Source organism: Pongo abelii, chromosome 20 (genome assembly GCF_028885655.2).
Source record: "Pongo abelii isolate AG06213 chromosome 20, NHGRI_mPonAbe1-v2.0_pri, whole genome shotgun sequence".
Taxonomy (NCBI): Eukaryota; Metazoa; Chordata; class Mammalia; order Primates; family Hominidae; genus Pongo; species Pongo abelii.
The window spans coordinates 12,175,167-12,188,394 of NC_072005.2; the positions used below are offsets into that span (position 1 = coordinate 12,175,167).

The 13,228-nt window shown below is 46.6% G+C and overlaps 2 protein-coding genes across 4 annotated transcripts in view; one reads left to right on the top strand and one right to left on the bottom strand.

Annotated features, from left to right (window-relative positions):
• Window positions 1-11,782, top strand: part of LOC103893059 (zinc finger protein 878-like) — a 66,143-nt gene extending 54,361 nt beyond the window's left edge. The window contains exons 5-7 of one of the 2 annotated variants that reach the window (XR_010138569.1): window positions 3,284-3,425; window positions 3,898-4,050; window positions 4,876-11,782. The gene's annotated coding sequence lies outside the window, so the exon portion shown is untranslated. The remainder of the gene's footprint in view (window positions 1-3,283; window positions 3,426-3,897; window positions 4,051-4,875) is intronic. The other variant, XR_008516410.2, reaches the window with a different exon arrangement.
• On the bottom strand, window positions 252-8,799 carry LOC103893056 (zinc finger protein 20). 2 transcript variants are annotated; one of them, XM_009252825.3, is made up of 4 exons: window positions 8,635-8,799; window positions 3,892-4,018; window positions 3,623-3,683; window positions 252-2,124 (listed from the first exon to the last, which is right to left on the bottom strand). In XM_009252825.3, the coding sequence occupies exons 1-4, from the start codon at window positions 8,635-8,637 to the stop codon at window positions 726-728; spliced, it is 1,590 nt and encodes a 529-aa protein (XP_009251100.3). In that variant the 5' UTR covers window positions 8,638-8,799; the 3' UTR covers window positions 252-725. The 2 variants fall into 2 exon arrangements, with proteins under 2 accessions (XP_009251100.3, XP_009251099.3); XM_009252824.3 differs by having other exon boundaries at window positions 3,892-4,027; window positions 8,635-8,796.
• Window positions 11,783-13,228: the final 1,446 nt, after the last annotated feature.

Below are 13,228 nucleotides of genomic sequence, written 5' to 3' on the forward strand. Positions count from 1 at the left end.
GAAGTGAGACATTACATTCAGTTGTGAATAACAGCAAACGCTTGAAATTTCCTGATAAGAGCAAGGTGGCTCTTCTCACATAAAAGCCCTTGGTAAGACCAATCACTGCACAGTGCAGCAGAGGAACAAGCTCCCTTCTAGTTGGTTTAATCAAGAACAGGGTCACTATCCGTAGAAACAACAGTGCTTGCAATACAAAGTAGACCTCTTAAACCAACTCAATCTATAGAAGAGTTGGGCATCAGAGAGTGTTTCCAGCCATAACAACATTTATTAGTTCTCTGGTAAACATTTTAACATTTCTGAAGAAATAGCAAAGTGGGCATGTATCTTTAATGTGGAGCACCTGGGGACATCTCTGAAGACCTACAACTCTGAGGAACAGAGACAAGTGATTTGGGGGATATTATCGATTAACAAGCCAAAGAATCAGGAAAATGGGCTGGAAGTGGGTAGCCACACACCTCTCTCCCTGTGTGGTGCCTCTAATATGTGACTGATGCCTTCCTTTTCTGTGCCTTTGAAATCTCATGCAAGATTGGCTATAGGTGAATTGTATTACGGAACCATCCAAGTCCTTCTAGATTTTATTGTCCTATCGCAGGTCTCTCTTCTCAATTCAAAAAGCAGTTATCCAGAGGTTCTTTCACCACTCTCTTTTCTCGTGTTTCAAAGGAAGTGGGACAACAGAAAGCTTCTCCCGTTTCTTCCACTAATAGGATTTCTCATATATTAATGGTATGAGTTCTTTCATGTTCTCGACATGAACTGGCACGAATAAAGGCTTTGCCACATTGCTTGCATTGATAGGGTTTCTCTCCAGTGTGAGTCCTTTCATGATATCGAATGTAATTGGAAATAAAGGCCTTACCACAGTGCTTACATTCATAGGGTTTCTCTCCAGTGTGAGTCCTTTCATGATATCGAATGGAACTGGAACAAGTGAAGGCTTTGCCACATACCTTACACTCATATGGCTTATCTCCAGTGTGTGTCCTTTCATGTATATGCAAGGAAGAGAAATACCTGAATGCTTTTCCGCATTGCTTACATTCATGGGGCTTCTCTCCAGTGTGCGTCCTTTCATGTATACGCAAGGAAGAAAAATACTTGAATACTTTTCCACATTCCTTACATTCATGGGGTTTCTCTCCACTGTGCGTCCTTTCATGAATTTGAAGTTGTGAAGCACATCTAAAGCCTTTACCACACTGCTTACATCCATAGGGTTTATCCTCAGTGTGTGTCTTTTCATGCCTTTGAAGGTCCGAAGTACATCTGAAGGCTTTACCACATTGCCTACATTCATAGGGTTTCTCTCCAGTGTGAGTCCTTCCATGCTTTTGAAGGTGTGAGCCACATCTAAAGGCTTTCCCACACTGCTTACATTCATAGGGTTTCTCTCCAGTGTGAGTCATCTTATGATACTGAATGGAACTGAAAGAAATGAAGACTTTCCCACATTGCTTACACTCATAGGGTTTTTCTCCAGTGTGAGACCTTTTATGTCTATGAATTTCACTAGGAAAACTGAATGCATTCCCACATTCTTTACATTCATCAGCTTTCACTCCTGTGTGAGTTCTTTCATGTACTGGAAGGGTAGTGGAACGAGTAAAGGCCTTACCACATTGTTTACACTCATATGGTTTCACACCACTGTGAATTCGTTCATGGATAAGACATAAATTGAGAAAATAGAAGGCTTTCCCACAAAACTTACATTTATAAGGTCCATCTCCACTGTGCATTACCCTGTGTCTTTGAATGCATGAATGGGAAATGAAGGTTTCTGCACATTCTTTACCATCATAGGGTTTCTCTTTAGTGCAAGTTTTATCATGTGATTGAAAGGAGTCAAGATAACTGAAGGCTTTCTTACATTCCTTATTTTTATATGGATTCTCTCCATATTCCTGATACTCAGATGACTTGTGTCCAGTGTCAGCTCTGATATGCCTATTAAGAGATGAATGACCCATGCCAACTTCTCCACACACACTGCTTTCACATGGTGTTATTCCAGGAAGAGTCTTCTTGTTCAGCATGTCATCTGCAATCTGGTTGAAGCTTTCTCCACAGTGATGACTTTCTTTACTTTCACAGAGTTTCTCTCTCATAAGACTTCAGTGAAAAATGAGAAGCACATTATTAACGGTTTGATTAAAAGTGACTTATAGGGCCAGGCACAGTGGCTCATGCCTGTAATCCCAGCACTTTGGGAGGCTGAGGCGGGCGGATCACCTGAGGTCAGGAGTTCGAGACCATCCTGGCCAACATGGTGAAACCCCGTCTCTACTAAAAATGCAAAAATTAGCTGGGCGGGGTGGCGGGTGCCTGTAATCCCAGCTACTCGGGAGCCTGAGGTGGGAGAATCACTTGAACCCCAGAGGCAGAGGTTGCAGTGAGCTGAGATCACGCCATTGCGCTCTAGCCTTGGTGACAAGGGCGAAACTGTGTCTCACAAAAAAAAAAGTGATCTATATTGGCTGGGTGTGGTGGGTCACGCCTGTAATCCCGGCACTATGGGGGGCTGAGGTGGGCAGATGGCTTGAGGCCAGGAGTTTGAGATCAGCCTGGCCAACATGGCGAAACCCTGTCTCTACTAAAAATACAAAAATTGGCTGGGTGTGACAGCGTGCGCTTATAATCCCAACTACTTGGAATACTAAGGCACAAGAATACCTCGAACCCAAGCAGTGGCAGTTGCAGTGAGCTAAAACCATACCACTCCACTCCAGCCTGGGTGACAGAGCGAGACTCTTGTCTCAAAAAAGAAGAAAAAAACACAATTTATATCATTAACAACTATTGCAATTGCATTTTTAACACTGCCCAGCAAAGTGTCAGCTTTCTGCTCTGTCTGAATTGTTTTAATATTAATGGACTATATGCTCTACAAGATGGTCTGGGTATATATATTTTTTAAAAATTAGTATTTCTATGGGGCTTCGTAATCCTATTTTCAAGTAAACTATTTTATAAATACTAAACATGTGCGTCTTTTTTTTTGAGTTGGGGTCTCAACTCACCCTGTTGTCCAAATTGGAGTGTAGTGGTACCATCATGGCTCACTGCAGCCTCAAACTCCTGGCCTCCAGCAATCCTTTGGTCTAAAAGCCCCAAAGGACTGGGATTTGGGGTATGAGCAACAGTGCCCAGCCCAGCCTATGTTACATTTAAACATATGTTTTTAGGAAAACTTTCCATGAATACATAAATTTGATACTGGGCTTATTTCTTTTGCTTCTTTTTAATATTTTCTCACTTTTTTCTTTCTGAGATGGGGTCTCGCTCTGTCACCCAAGCTGGAGTGCAGTGGCACGATCTCGGCTCACTGCAACCTCTGCCTCCCGGATTCAAGCAATTCTCCTGCCTCAGCCTCCCGAGTAGCTGGGATTACAGGCATGTGCCACCACACCCAGGTAATTTTTTTGTATTTTTAGTAGAGACAGGGTTTCACCATATTGGCCAGGCTGGTCTCGAACTCCTGACCTTGTGATCCACCCACCTCGACCTCCCAAAGTGCTAGGATTACAGGCGTGAGCCACCGCACCCGGCCTATTTTCTCACATTTTAAGATTTTCTAGAGGCATTGCCTTGTCTTGCAAGAGAAAATTACCTTAGATTTCTCCTGGGATTTTTGAACTCATCTTCAATGTTCTGAACTTTCCATGTTTTTCCTAAAACACAGACCCAGAGAAAACATAGATCCAGAATTAGTATGAATTTATTTAAAAATCATTAGATTCTGTATTCATGGTACATGGTAGCCTTGCCTGATTTATTCATCAAAGTATTTTCTGTCCATGTTCCAAATCAATGAACAGCATTGATGAGCTAGAAACATTTGTTCTCTAATTCACTGGGAAGTAATATTGTCATTCTTACCTACAGAGGTCAGGTTCTTGAAGGTTTCCTGCATCACATCCCTGTAGAGACTCTTCTGGGAAGGATCCAGCAAAGCCCACTCCTCCTGAGTGAAGCTCACAGCCACATCCTCAAAGGCCACTGAATTCTGAAACATCTCACATATGTAAAGGAGGACAGGTAAGACTAACAGCCCTGGAGGCCTATACTTTATTCCTAAGAAGTTCCCATGATACTGTGGGATCCAAACATGTATCCCATGACTTGGTCATCACACCTCTTACTTTCTGTCTATACTCACGTCCTGCCACAAACCAAGCCTTTTTTTGTTAAGAGAGAGGGTCTTTGGCCAGGCGCGGTGGCTCACGCCTATAATCCCAGCACTTTGGGAGGCTGAGGCAGACAGATCATTTGAGGTCAGGAATTTGAGACCAGCCTGGCCAACATGGAGAAATCCCTCCCTACTAAAAATATAAAAATCAGCCAGGCGTGGTGGTGGGTGCCTGTAGTCCCAGCTACTCGGGAGGCTGAGGTAGGAGAAGGGCTTGAACCCAGGAGGTAGAGGTTACAGTGGGCCGAGATCGAGTCACTGCACTCTGGCCTGGGCGACAAAACAATACTCCATCTCAAAAAAAAATAATAAAATAAATAGGCCAGGCGCAGTGGCTCACGCCTGTAATCCCAGCACTTTGGGAGGCCAAGGCGGGCGGATCACCTGAGGTCGGGAGTTCAAAACCAGCCTGACCAACATGGAGAAACCCTGTCTCTATTAAAAAAAAAAATACACAATTAGCTGGGCATGTTGGCGCATGCCTGTAATCCCAGCTACTTGGGAGGCTGAGGCAGGAGAATCACTTGAACCCGGGAGGCAGAGATTGCGGTGAGCTGAGATTGCACCATTGCACTCCAGCCTGGGCAACAAGAGCAAAACTCCTTCTCGAAAAAGAACATAATAAAATAAAATAAATAAAATCTATACTAATCAAGAGAAAATGGTATTAACAGATGGAAAGATAGACTAATGGAAAACAGCAGATTCTGAAAATAGTGAAACCACGACAAAGCAGATATCACCAGCCAATTATGCAAGTGGTCCTCACTTACCAGAAGGAACAGGGACAGATGGTTACCTACAGGAGGACAAACAATCTTTGAAGCCCATCATCTCCATATGAATTAATTCTAGAGTTGCCTGTTATTGTGACTTCTTATGTTACCTTACCATGCATTTTCATTATGGGTTTCACTTTCTTATAACAGAAGAAACCCGCACTCAAGCCGTGTGTAGTGGCTCATGCCTATAATCCCAGCACTTTGGGAGGCCAAGGCAGGCCAATCACTTCAGGTAAGGAGTTCAAGACCAGTCTGGCCAACATGGTGAAACTCCCTCTCTACTAAAAAACACAAAAATTAGCCGGGTGTATGCGTGCCTGTAATCCCAGCTACTCGGGAGGCTGAGGCAGGAGAATCGCTTGAACTTGGGAAGCGGCGGTTGCAGTGAGCTGAGAGAGCGCCACTTTACTCCAGCCTGGGAGACAGAAAGAGACTCTGTCTCAGAAAAAAAAAAAAGAAGAAGAAAGCTGCACTTGATCTCAACAGTTCCCAGTTATCCACCTCCTCCCAGTTCCTGCATGTGCTCAACCCACATATGTGACTTACACGGCTGCCTCCTGGTGACCACCTCACTGTGGAAAAGCTAGACAGACCAACTGGACTTGCCCCACTGACCCTTATACCCACATGGACGGCACAGACCACCTCTTAATCACAGCCTGACTTCACAGAACTAGCAACTGCTTGCTCTAAATCTACCAGAAACAACTCCCTAAGAGAAACCTCCTTGGGCATTGCCCTGGACCCCAAGAAAAACTCTGGCCCAAAGGTCCCTGTCTGTCTTTCTCCCCACCTGCTGGTTGAATGTGCATCCTGGATGTTCCCCCCACTCTGTGTTGCCCTGCAAGGCGTGCTGCCCTCATCTCTCTGGGATTGTGAGTAATGCACTGTTATGTTATGGCTTTATGGCTTTGTTGAGATGACTCCGCTGTGGCTCAATAAACCTACACCTTTCCCTTAATAGCAACATCCAACTGGCTGACCAGCTATGTGTCTCCAAATAATGGAAGCTAGGACTGGGGGAGAAAAACTGAGCATCCCAAGGGGTTGGCTATCTAGATGAAGAGTGTACCAGGAGTCTCCTCCCATTTCAGAAATTCAGTTGCTCCTTTGGGAGGCCCCACACCCTGCCTCAGGCTATCCTCTGAGAGGACTGACCCAGGGGCTGATATTCAGTAGGCCAGGAGAGATGGGAGCTGTGGGCATTTTGGCTCAGCCCCAGGCGGTTCTGAAACCCAGGACCAGGAAAAGATAGATTGGGACTCCTGAAGACACATCACCCTGTAAAGTTTTCAAAAAGGAAACAGGCCAGGCACGGTGGCTCACACCTGTAATTCCAGCACTTTGGGAGGCTGAGGCAGGCAGATCATTTGAGCTCAGGAGTTTGAGACCAGCCTGACCAACATGGTGAAACCTCATCTCTACTAAAAATACACTGGCTGTGGTGGCGCATACCTGTAAACCCAGCTACTCAGGAGGCTGAGGGCAGGAGAATCACCTGAACCTGGGAAGCGGAGGTTGCAGTGAGCCAAGACCACGCCACTTCAATTCAGCCTGGGTGACAGAGCGAGACTCTCTCTCGGAAAAAAAAAAAAAAAAAAAAGGAAACAACCCAAAGACATTCTGAGATGGTGTTTGTGCCTTACGAAGGTAAGAGGAGAGGAACAGAGGTTTTTCACTGGAGTATCAAGTGGTTATTCTCTATTCTATGTGAAATGTTCAGAAACAGAACACAAATATTTTAAAAAGAGTCATCCATGACCATGTGAAAAGATGATAAACCACTAAAATACTGCATCTATGTGAAAGAAAGGATGAAGAAATATACCCTACAATAAAGAAAGTTGATACAGGAGGCTGAGGCAGGAGAATCGCTTGAACCCGGGAGGCGGAGGTTGCAATGAGCCAAGATCATGCCATTGCATTCCAGCCTGGGCAACAAGAGCAAAACTCCATCTCAAAAAAAAAAGAAAGTTGATAATACTGTGAGTTGGAGAAGGGGAGTTAATGTTTGGAGATGCGGAAAAGTAATTGAAAATTTAAGATGAGCCAGGCGCGGTGGTGGCTCACACCTGTAATCCCAGCACTTTGGGAGGCTGAGGCAGGTGGATCACGAGGTTAGGAGATTGAGACCACCCTGGCTAACACGGTGAAACCCCGTCTCTACTAAAAATACAAAAAATTAGCCGGGCATCCTGGCGGGCGCCTGCAGTCCCAGCTACTCGGGAGGCTGAGGCAGGAGAATGGTGTGAACCCAGGAGGCAGAGCTTGCAGCGAGCCGAGATCGCGCCACTGCACTCCAGCCTGGGCAACAGAGCGAGACTCTGTCTCAAAAAAATAAAATAAAATAGAAAATTTAAGAAGTTACTGCAAACCGCTGAAGAGTTAGGGTAGGGTAGCAGGGTGGAGGATTTGAGACCCTGCATCCCATAGATTAGGAAAACGCAGGAGGAAGCCAGTCCCTATAGACAGTGTGAAAAAATTTAAAGCAGCAGCAATTAGACTGAAGTGTGTTTAGTGCTATAAGGAACTACCTAAGGACACCAAAATCAAACTCAAATTGAGGCAGGAAAATAGGGTCTGGACACAGGGAACATAAGGCCTATTCAAACTTCAGCTATGAAAGGAAATACCTACTCCATAGGGCGTAAGTCAAGTAAATGATTTTATAACTTTACTTCATCCTCTCCTTTTACATAGGGTATACCCCAAGTAACCAATGGAATCCTCCAGAGCGTATTTAAACTCCCAAAAATTCTGTAACGGGGCCTTTGAGCCCCTATGCTCATCCCCGCTCGCACACTGTGGAGTGTTAAATCCCTTCATTCCTTCCTTGCTCTGTGCGTTTTGTCCAATTCTTTGTTCAAGACGCCAAGAACCTGGACCCCCCCCAACGTTAACAAAATGGAATTCTTAAAACTTTCTGGTAACAAACCATAACTCATGACTGGATGTTTCTCACTCATGAATCGCTGTTTGCTCAAACTCTTTAATTTTTTTTTTTTTTTTTTTTTGAGATAGAATCTCGCTCTGTCCCCTAAGTTGGAGTGCAGTGGCGTGATCTCGGCTCACTGCAACCTTCGTCTCCTGGGTTCATGCGATTCTCCTGCTTCAGCCTCCTGAGTAGCTAGGACTACAGGCGCGTGCCACCACGCCCGGCTAATTATTTGTATTTTTAGTAGGGACGGGGTTTCACCGTGTTAGCCTGGATGGTCTCGATCTCCTGACCTCGTGATCCGCCAGCCTCGGCCCCCCAAAGTGCTGGGATTACAAGCGTGGGCCACCGCGCCCGGCCCAAACTCTTTAATCTTTAACAGAAAAAAAAAACCCCGCGGGATTCCCCCATGATCCTCCCGTGGTCCCCGCAAAATCTGAAGAGACGCGGGGCTGCGGGCGCGGAGCTGCCCAGAGAGGGCTCCGGGGCCGGGGCCCACAGTCGCCCGCGCAGGAACAGGACAGGACGCCCAGGGTCCCGGCTGCCGGCCCAGCCGCACCCTGCGGCCAAGGGGACGGAGGGACGAGCTGAGACAGAGGGATTCGGGTCCCAGATCCAGGAGGCGCCGCGCGGAGGCCCAGATCCCGCCACAGCCGCTTCCGGCCGGTTCCACCCAGCCCCTCCCCCGTCTGGGGACTCCGGCCCCATACACTCACCATTTCCCGGCTTCCGGGTGTCCCGGTGTCCTCTCTAGGGCTCCCGTGAATAGTGCGGGTCACGGTGCAGGCGGCAGAGCGACAGAAGTTGTGGCAGAGGGACCCGGGGCCTCTCGGAGTAGGAAATCTGGCATCCCGACAACAACCTGCATAGCAACAAAAGTAGAAGCTGGAATGGGCCTCCTCCTTCCGGATGGACAGTTGGCCGGGCCCCGCCCCGGCGCTTCTGATTGGACAAGGTACAAGGCCCCGCCCCCTCAGAACTGAGTGACGGCAGAAACCCTGGGTAACGGGCCCTGCAAAGCCGGACTGATCGGTTCTAGCCACAGCTTCTCTCCAAGGGACAACTCTTTCCCTGAGCCCTGGTCATTGGATATTTTCTTTTCAGCCAAATTTGCTCCTGATTTTTAGACAGGGCACTATCTTCTTCCTCAATGGGCTGTCAGTGCTTCTTCGTCCTGCACAGGGTTCTAAGTGTGTGCAGGGAATTCCAGACTCAGTGTCCAATGGAGCGATCTGCTGACCTCAGAGCAGGAAGGGGAGCCCAGACCAGGCCAGGCACGACTGCACCAAGAAGGAGAGGCAGTTGTCCTTCAGGGGCCCGGAATTAGGGATGAGACATGGCCAAGGCTTTCACACATCTCACCCCACCTCACAGTGTGGAAAGGCTCCCTCCTTCCAGACCTTCATCTTCATCGGCAGAAAACTCTCACTTGGTGACTTTAAGCTTCTGACCTAAATAAACTGTCAACTTCATAAGCCCCTTCTCCAGGAGAGGTCCCAAACAGTTATTTCCCTGAACTTGATCTTTACAGATTTTCTTCAGATATGCAAATTAGTCTGACCCCAGGGACTCTATGCATGTCAAACCCCAAACACTGCTCCTGAAAACGGCCCCAGATTCCAGATGTACAGCCGCAGAAAGGACAGAACTCCTGAAGTGCACCTGCATGTGGGTCTCCCGCTTTCCAGGGCGCTGCAGCATGTCAGAACCCACACTCTGGATCTGCTCTGAGCAGCTGCAAGCCACCTGCAGGGGAGGGCGGCTGCCCAGGAAGGACCCAGGAGAGCTCCACTTCCCTCCTTGGCGGGATCCAAACTAGCCTCAGCGTCCAGTCCCTGGCGTCGGTCTCTGCTGCCCCCTGCAGGTTATTCACCTGCTTCTCACATCATTCATCAGTTTCCATGAGACAAACATCCTCAATCCCACTGCGAGAAAAAGACACGAGCAAAGCTCTCCTCCGGTGTGTATATATAAAGTCGAGAAGGAAACGTCTAAGATTATTTAACTGCACGAAAGTGAGGCAGTAGTGGCTGGGCGCTGTGGCTCAAGCCTGTAATCCCAGCACTTTGGGAGGCCGAGGTGGGTGGATCACCTGAGATCAGGAGTTGGAGACCAGCGTAGCCAACGGGGTGAAATCCCGTGTCTACTAAAAATACAAAAATTAGCCGGGTGTGGTAGTGCACACCTGTAATCCCAGCTATTCGGGAGGCTGAGGCAGAAGAATCGTTTGTATCAAAGAGGCTGAGGTTCCAGTGAGCCGAGATTGCACCACTGCACTCCAGCCTGGGCAACAGAGCGAGACTCCGTCTCAAAACAAAACAAAAAAACACACAAATGTCTAGTCATGTTACTTATTTCTGGTTTCCAGCCTGACTTTATAACATTCCTGACTCTGGGACTCTCCAGCCCCCCAGAAATATGCTTTGAAGAAAAAACAAGATAGAGCACAGGGCCCACATGTCTCTTATAAACTGTGAACCAAAATACTGCATAGCAGCCATCTGTCAGAACTGCTTCCAGGCTATCGTCCTCAGTCACAATCCTAAATCAAACTCACTTTCTTTAACAAATTTAATTTTTTTTCTTCAGTCCACATGAGTAATCTAAAAGAAACACATAGACAGAAGAATCTCTTTATTATCATCTTTCTACCAAGTCAACATCAGGCATTAAAAAAATGTAAAACAAAGTGAAAACCATCCTTCTCTGATTCATCATAGACCCAGAATCTGCCAGTCACCAACACCTATCTTCATTTTCTCTATTACGGCCAACTTTTATCTAAGAGATATCATAGAGGCATATTTAATAGAGTATGTCATTTTGTGTTTTATGAATTTTAGAGGTTTGTTTTGTTTTGAACTTTTATTTGCATTTTCTTTTGGCTGAGTTTATTTGTCTCTTAAGTGTATGTTTCTTCTGGGGTATCTTTTTCTTCCATGCAGCCTCCTTTTCTGCTTTTGGAACAATGTGTTTCTTTTCACTAAGCATCATCTGGATGTGGCAGGGGAGTTTGTGGGTGGGTTCATCTGCCCATGAGTTCTGTAAGTCAGGTGGTACATTATGGGTGCCTTGTTCCCTGGATGTGCTCAATAACCAGGGAATCTACATCTATACCCTTAAGTTCAGCATAACTCTGCACTTGTAAGCAAATTTCAGTACCTTTTCTGGGCCACTGATGGTGAGTCCAGCCTGTGTTTGTCTTGGGTACAGCTACCAACTCCACTTTCTAAGACTGAAATGGTACACATAATTTATGTAAAAGAAAATATTTCAGATACTTGGTGGCTTTTCATATAGGCATACCTGTGATGGCCTGAGCACCTTCACAGTTTACAGTGAACATGAGGGTTTCATCCTTCTAACATGCACAACTTCGTGGGATTTTCTGGGTCATAGTGAATAATGTTCATAAATCAACTCAGGCCACACAAGAGGACAGGTTTTCTTTGGTCATTAAAAGGAACTGATTAAAGAAAAAAAAAAAAAGTGGAAGCCAGGCACAGCAGCTGGCACCTGTAGTGACAGCTACTTGGCAGGCTGAGGTAGAAGGATTGTGAGCCCAGGAATATGAAGCTCTCGTGCACTAAGATCACACTTGTGAATATCACTGCACTCCAGCCGGGTCCACACAGCAAGACCAAATCTCTTTAAAAAAACCAAATAATAAAAGAAAAAAGAAAAAATGTTTGTGGTTAGAAAAAAGTTTTGATTTAAGACTTTCATTAAAGAAAAAAGTACTTTGAAAAGAGATTAGGGCCAGGCGTGGTGGCTGATGCCTATAATCTCAGCACTTTGGGAGCCCGAGGTGGCAGATCATGAGGTCAAGAGATAGAGACCATCCTGGCCAACATGGTGAAACCCTATCTCTACTAAAAATACAAAAATTAGCTGGGCGTGGTGGCGCATGCCTGTAGTCCCAGCTACTCAGGAGGCTGAGGCAGGAGAATCTCTTGAACCTGGGAGGCGGAGGTTGCAGTGAGCTGAGATTGCGCCACTGCACTCCAGCCTGGCCACAGAACAAGACTCCGTCTCAAAAAAAAAAAAAAAAAAAAGATATTAGGCCTGGCACAGTAGCTCACACCTGTAATCCCAGCATTTTGGGAGGCCGAGGCAGGTGGATCACTTGAGGTCAGGAGTTCAAGACCAGCTTGGCCAACATGGAGAAACCCGTCTCTACTAAAAATACAAAAATGGCCGGGCGCAGTGGCTAACGCCTGTAATCCCAGCACTTTGGGAGGCCAAGGCAGGTGGATCACTTGAGGTCAGAAGTTCGAGACCATCCTGGTCAACATGGTGAAACCCGTCTCTACTAAAAATACAAAAATTAGCTGGGTGTGGGGGCACACGCCTATAGTCCCAGCTACTCAGGAGGCTGAGAAAGGAGAATCGCTTGAACCTGGGAGTTGGAGGCTACAGTGAGCCAACAGCACACCACTGCACTCCAACCTGGAGCAAGACTCTGTATCAAAAAAAAAAAAAAAAAAAAAAAAAAAAATTAGAAGGCTGGAAAAAGATTAGAAAGCTGGGTGCAGTGGCTCACACCTGTAATCCCAGCACTTTGGGAGACACTGGTGTGGATCACTTGAGGTCAGGAGTTTAAGACCAGTCTGACCAACATGGTGAAATCCTGTCTCTACTAAAAATATAAAAAATTAGCCTGGCGTGGTGGTGGGTGCCCGTAATCCCAACTACCCGGGAAGCCAGGAGGTGGAAGTTGCACTGAGCCAAGCTCACACCAACACACTCCAGCCTGGGCAACAGAGTGAGACTCTGTCTCAAAAAAAAAAAAAAAAAAAGAGATTAGAGGCATGGTGGCTCATGCCTTAAAGCTAGTTACTTGGGAGACTGAGCCAGAAGAATCGCTTGAACCCAGGAGGCAGAGGTTGCAGTGGGCTGAGAATGTGCCACTGCACTCCAGCCTGGGAGACAGAGCCAGACTCTGTCTCAAAAAAAAAAAAAAAAAAAAAAAAAAAACTCGTGAGAAGGAATGGCATAAAATACGTAGTGTATCCGATAGCCAGCCATTTATTTTTTTTTTTTTATTTTTTTTTTTTTTGAGTCGGAGTTTCGCTCTTGTTGCCCCGGCTGGAGTGCAATGGCGCGATCTCGGCTCACCACAACCTCCTCCTCCTGGGTTCAAGCGATTCTCCTGCCTCAGCCTCCCAAGTAGCTGGGATTACAGGCATGCACCACCACCCCAGCTAATTTTGTATTTTTAGTAGAGATGGGGTTTCTCCGTGTTGGTCAGGCTGGTCTCGAACTCCCGACCTCAGGTGATCCGCCCACCTCGGCCTCCCAAAGTGCTGG

What these genes read in the sequence shown, in the direction of transcription:
- LOC103893056 (XM_009252824.3), bottom strand. An exon ending in CAAGAACCTGACCTCTGTAG is followed by an intron (nt 3,684 to 3,891) that starts GTAAGAATGACA and finishes TCTGTGTTTTAG; the next exon opens with GAAAAACATGGAAAGTTCAG. An exon ending in AATCCCAGGAGAAATCTAAG is followed by an intron (nt 2,125 to 3,622) that starts GTAATTTTCTCT and finishes TTTTCACTGAAG; the next exon opens with TCTTATGAGAGAGAAACTCT.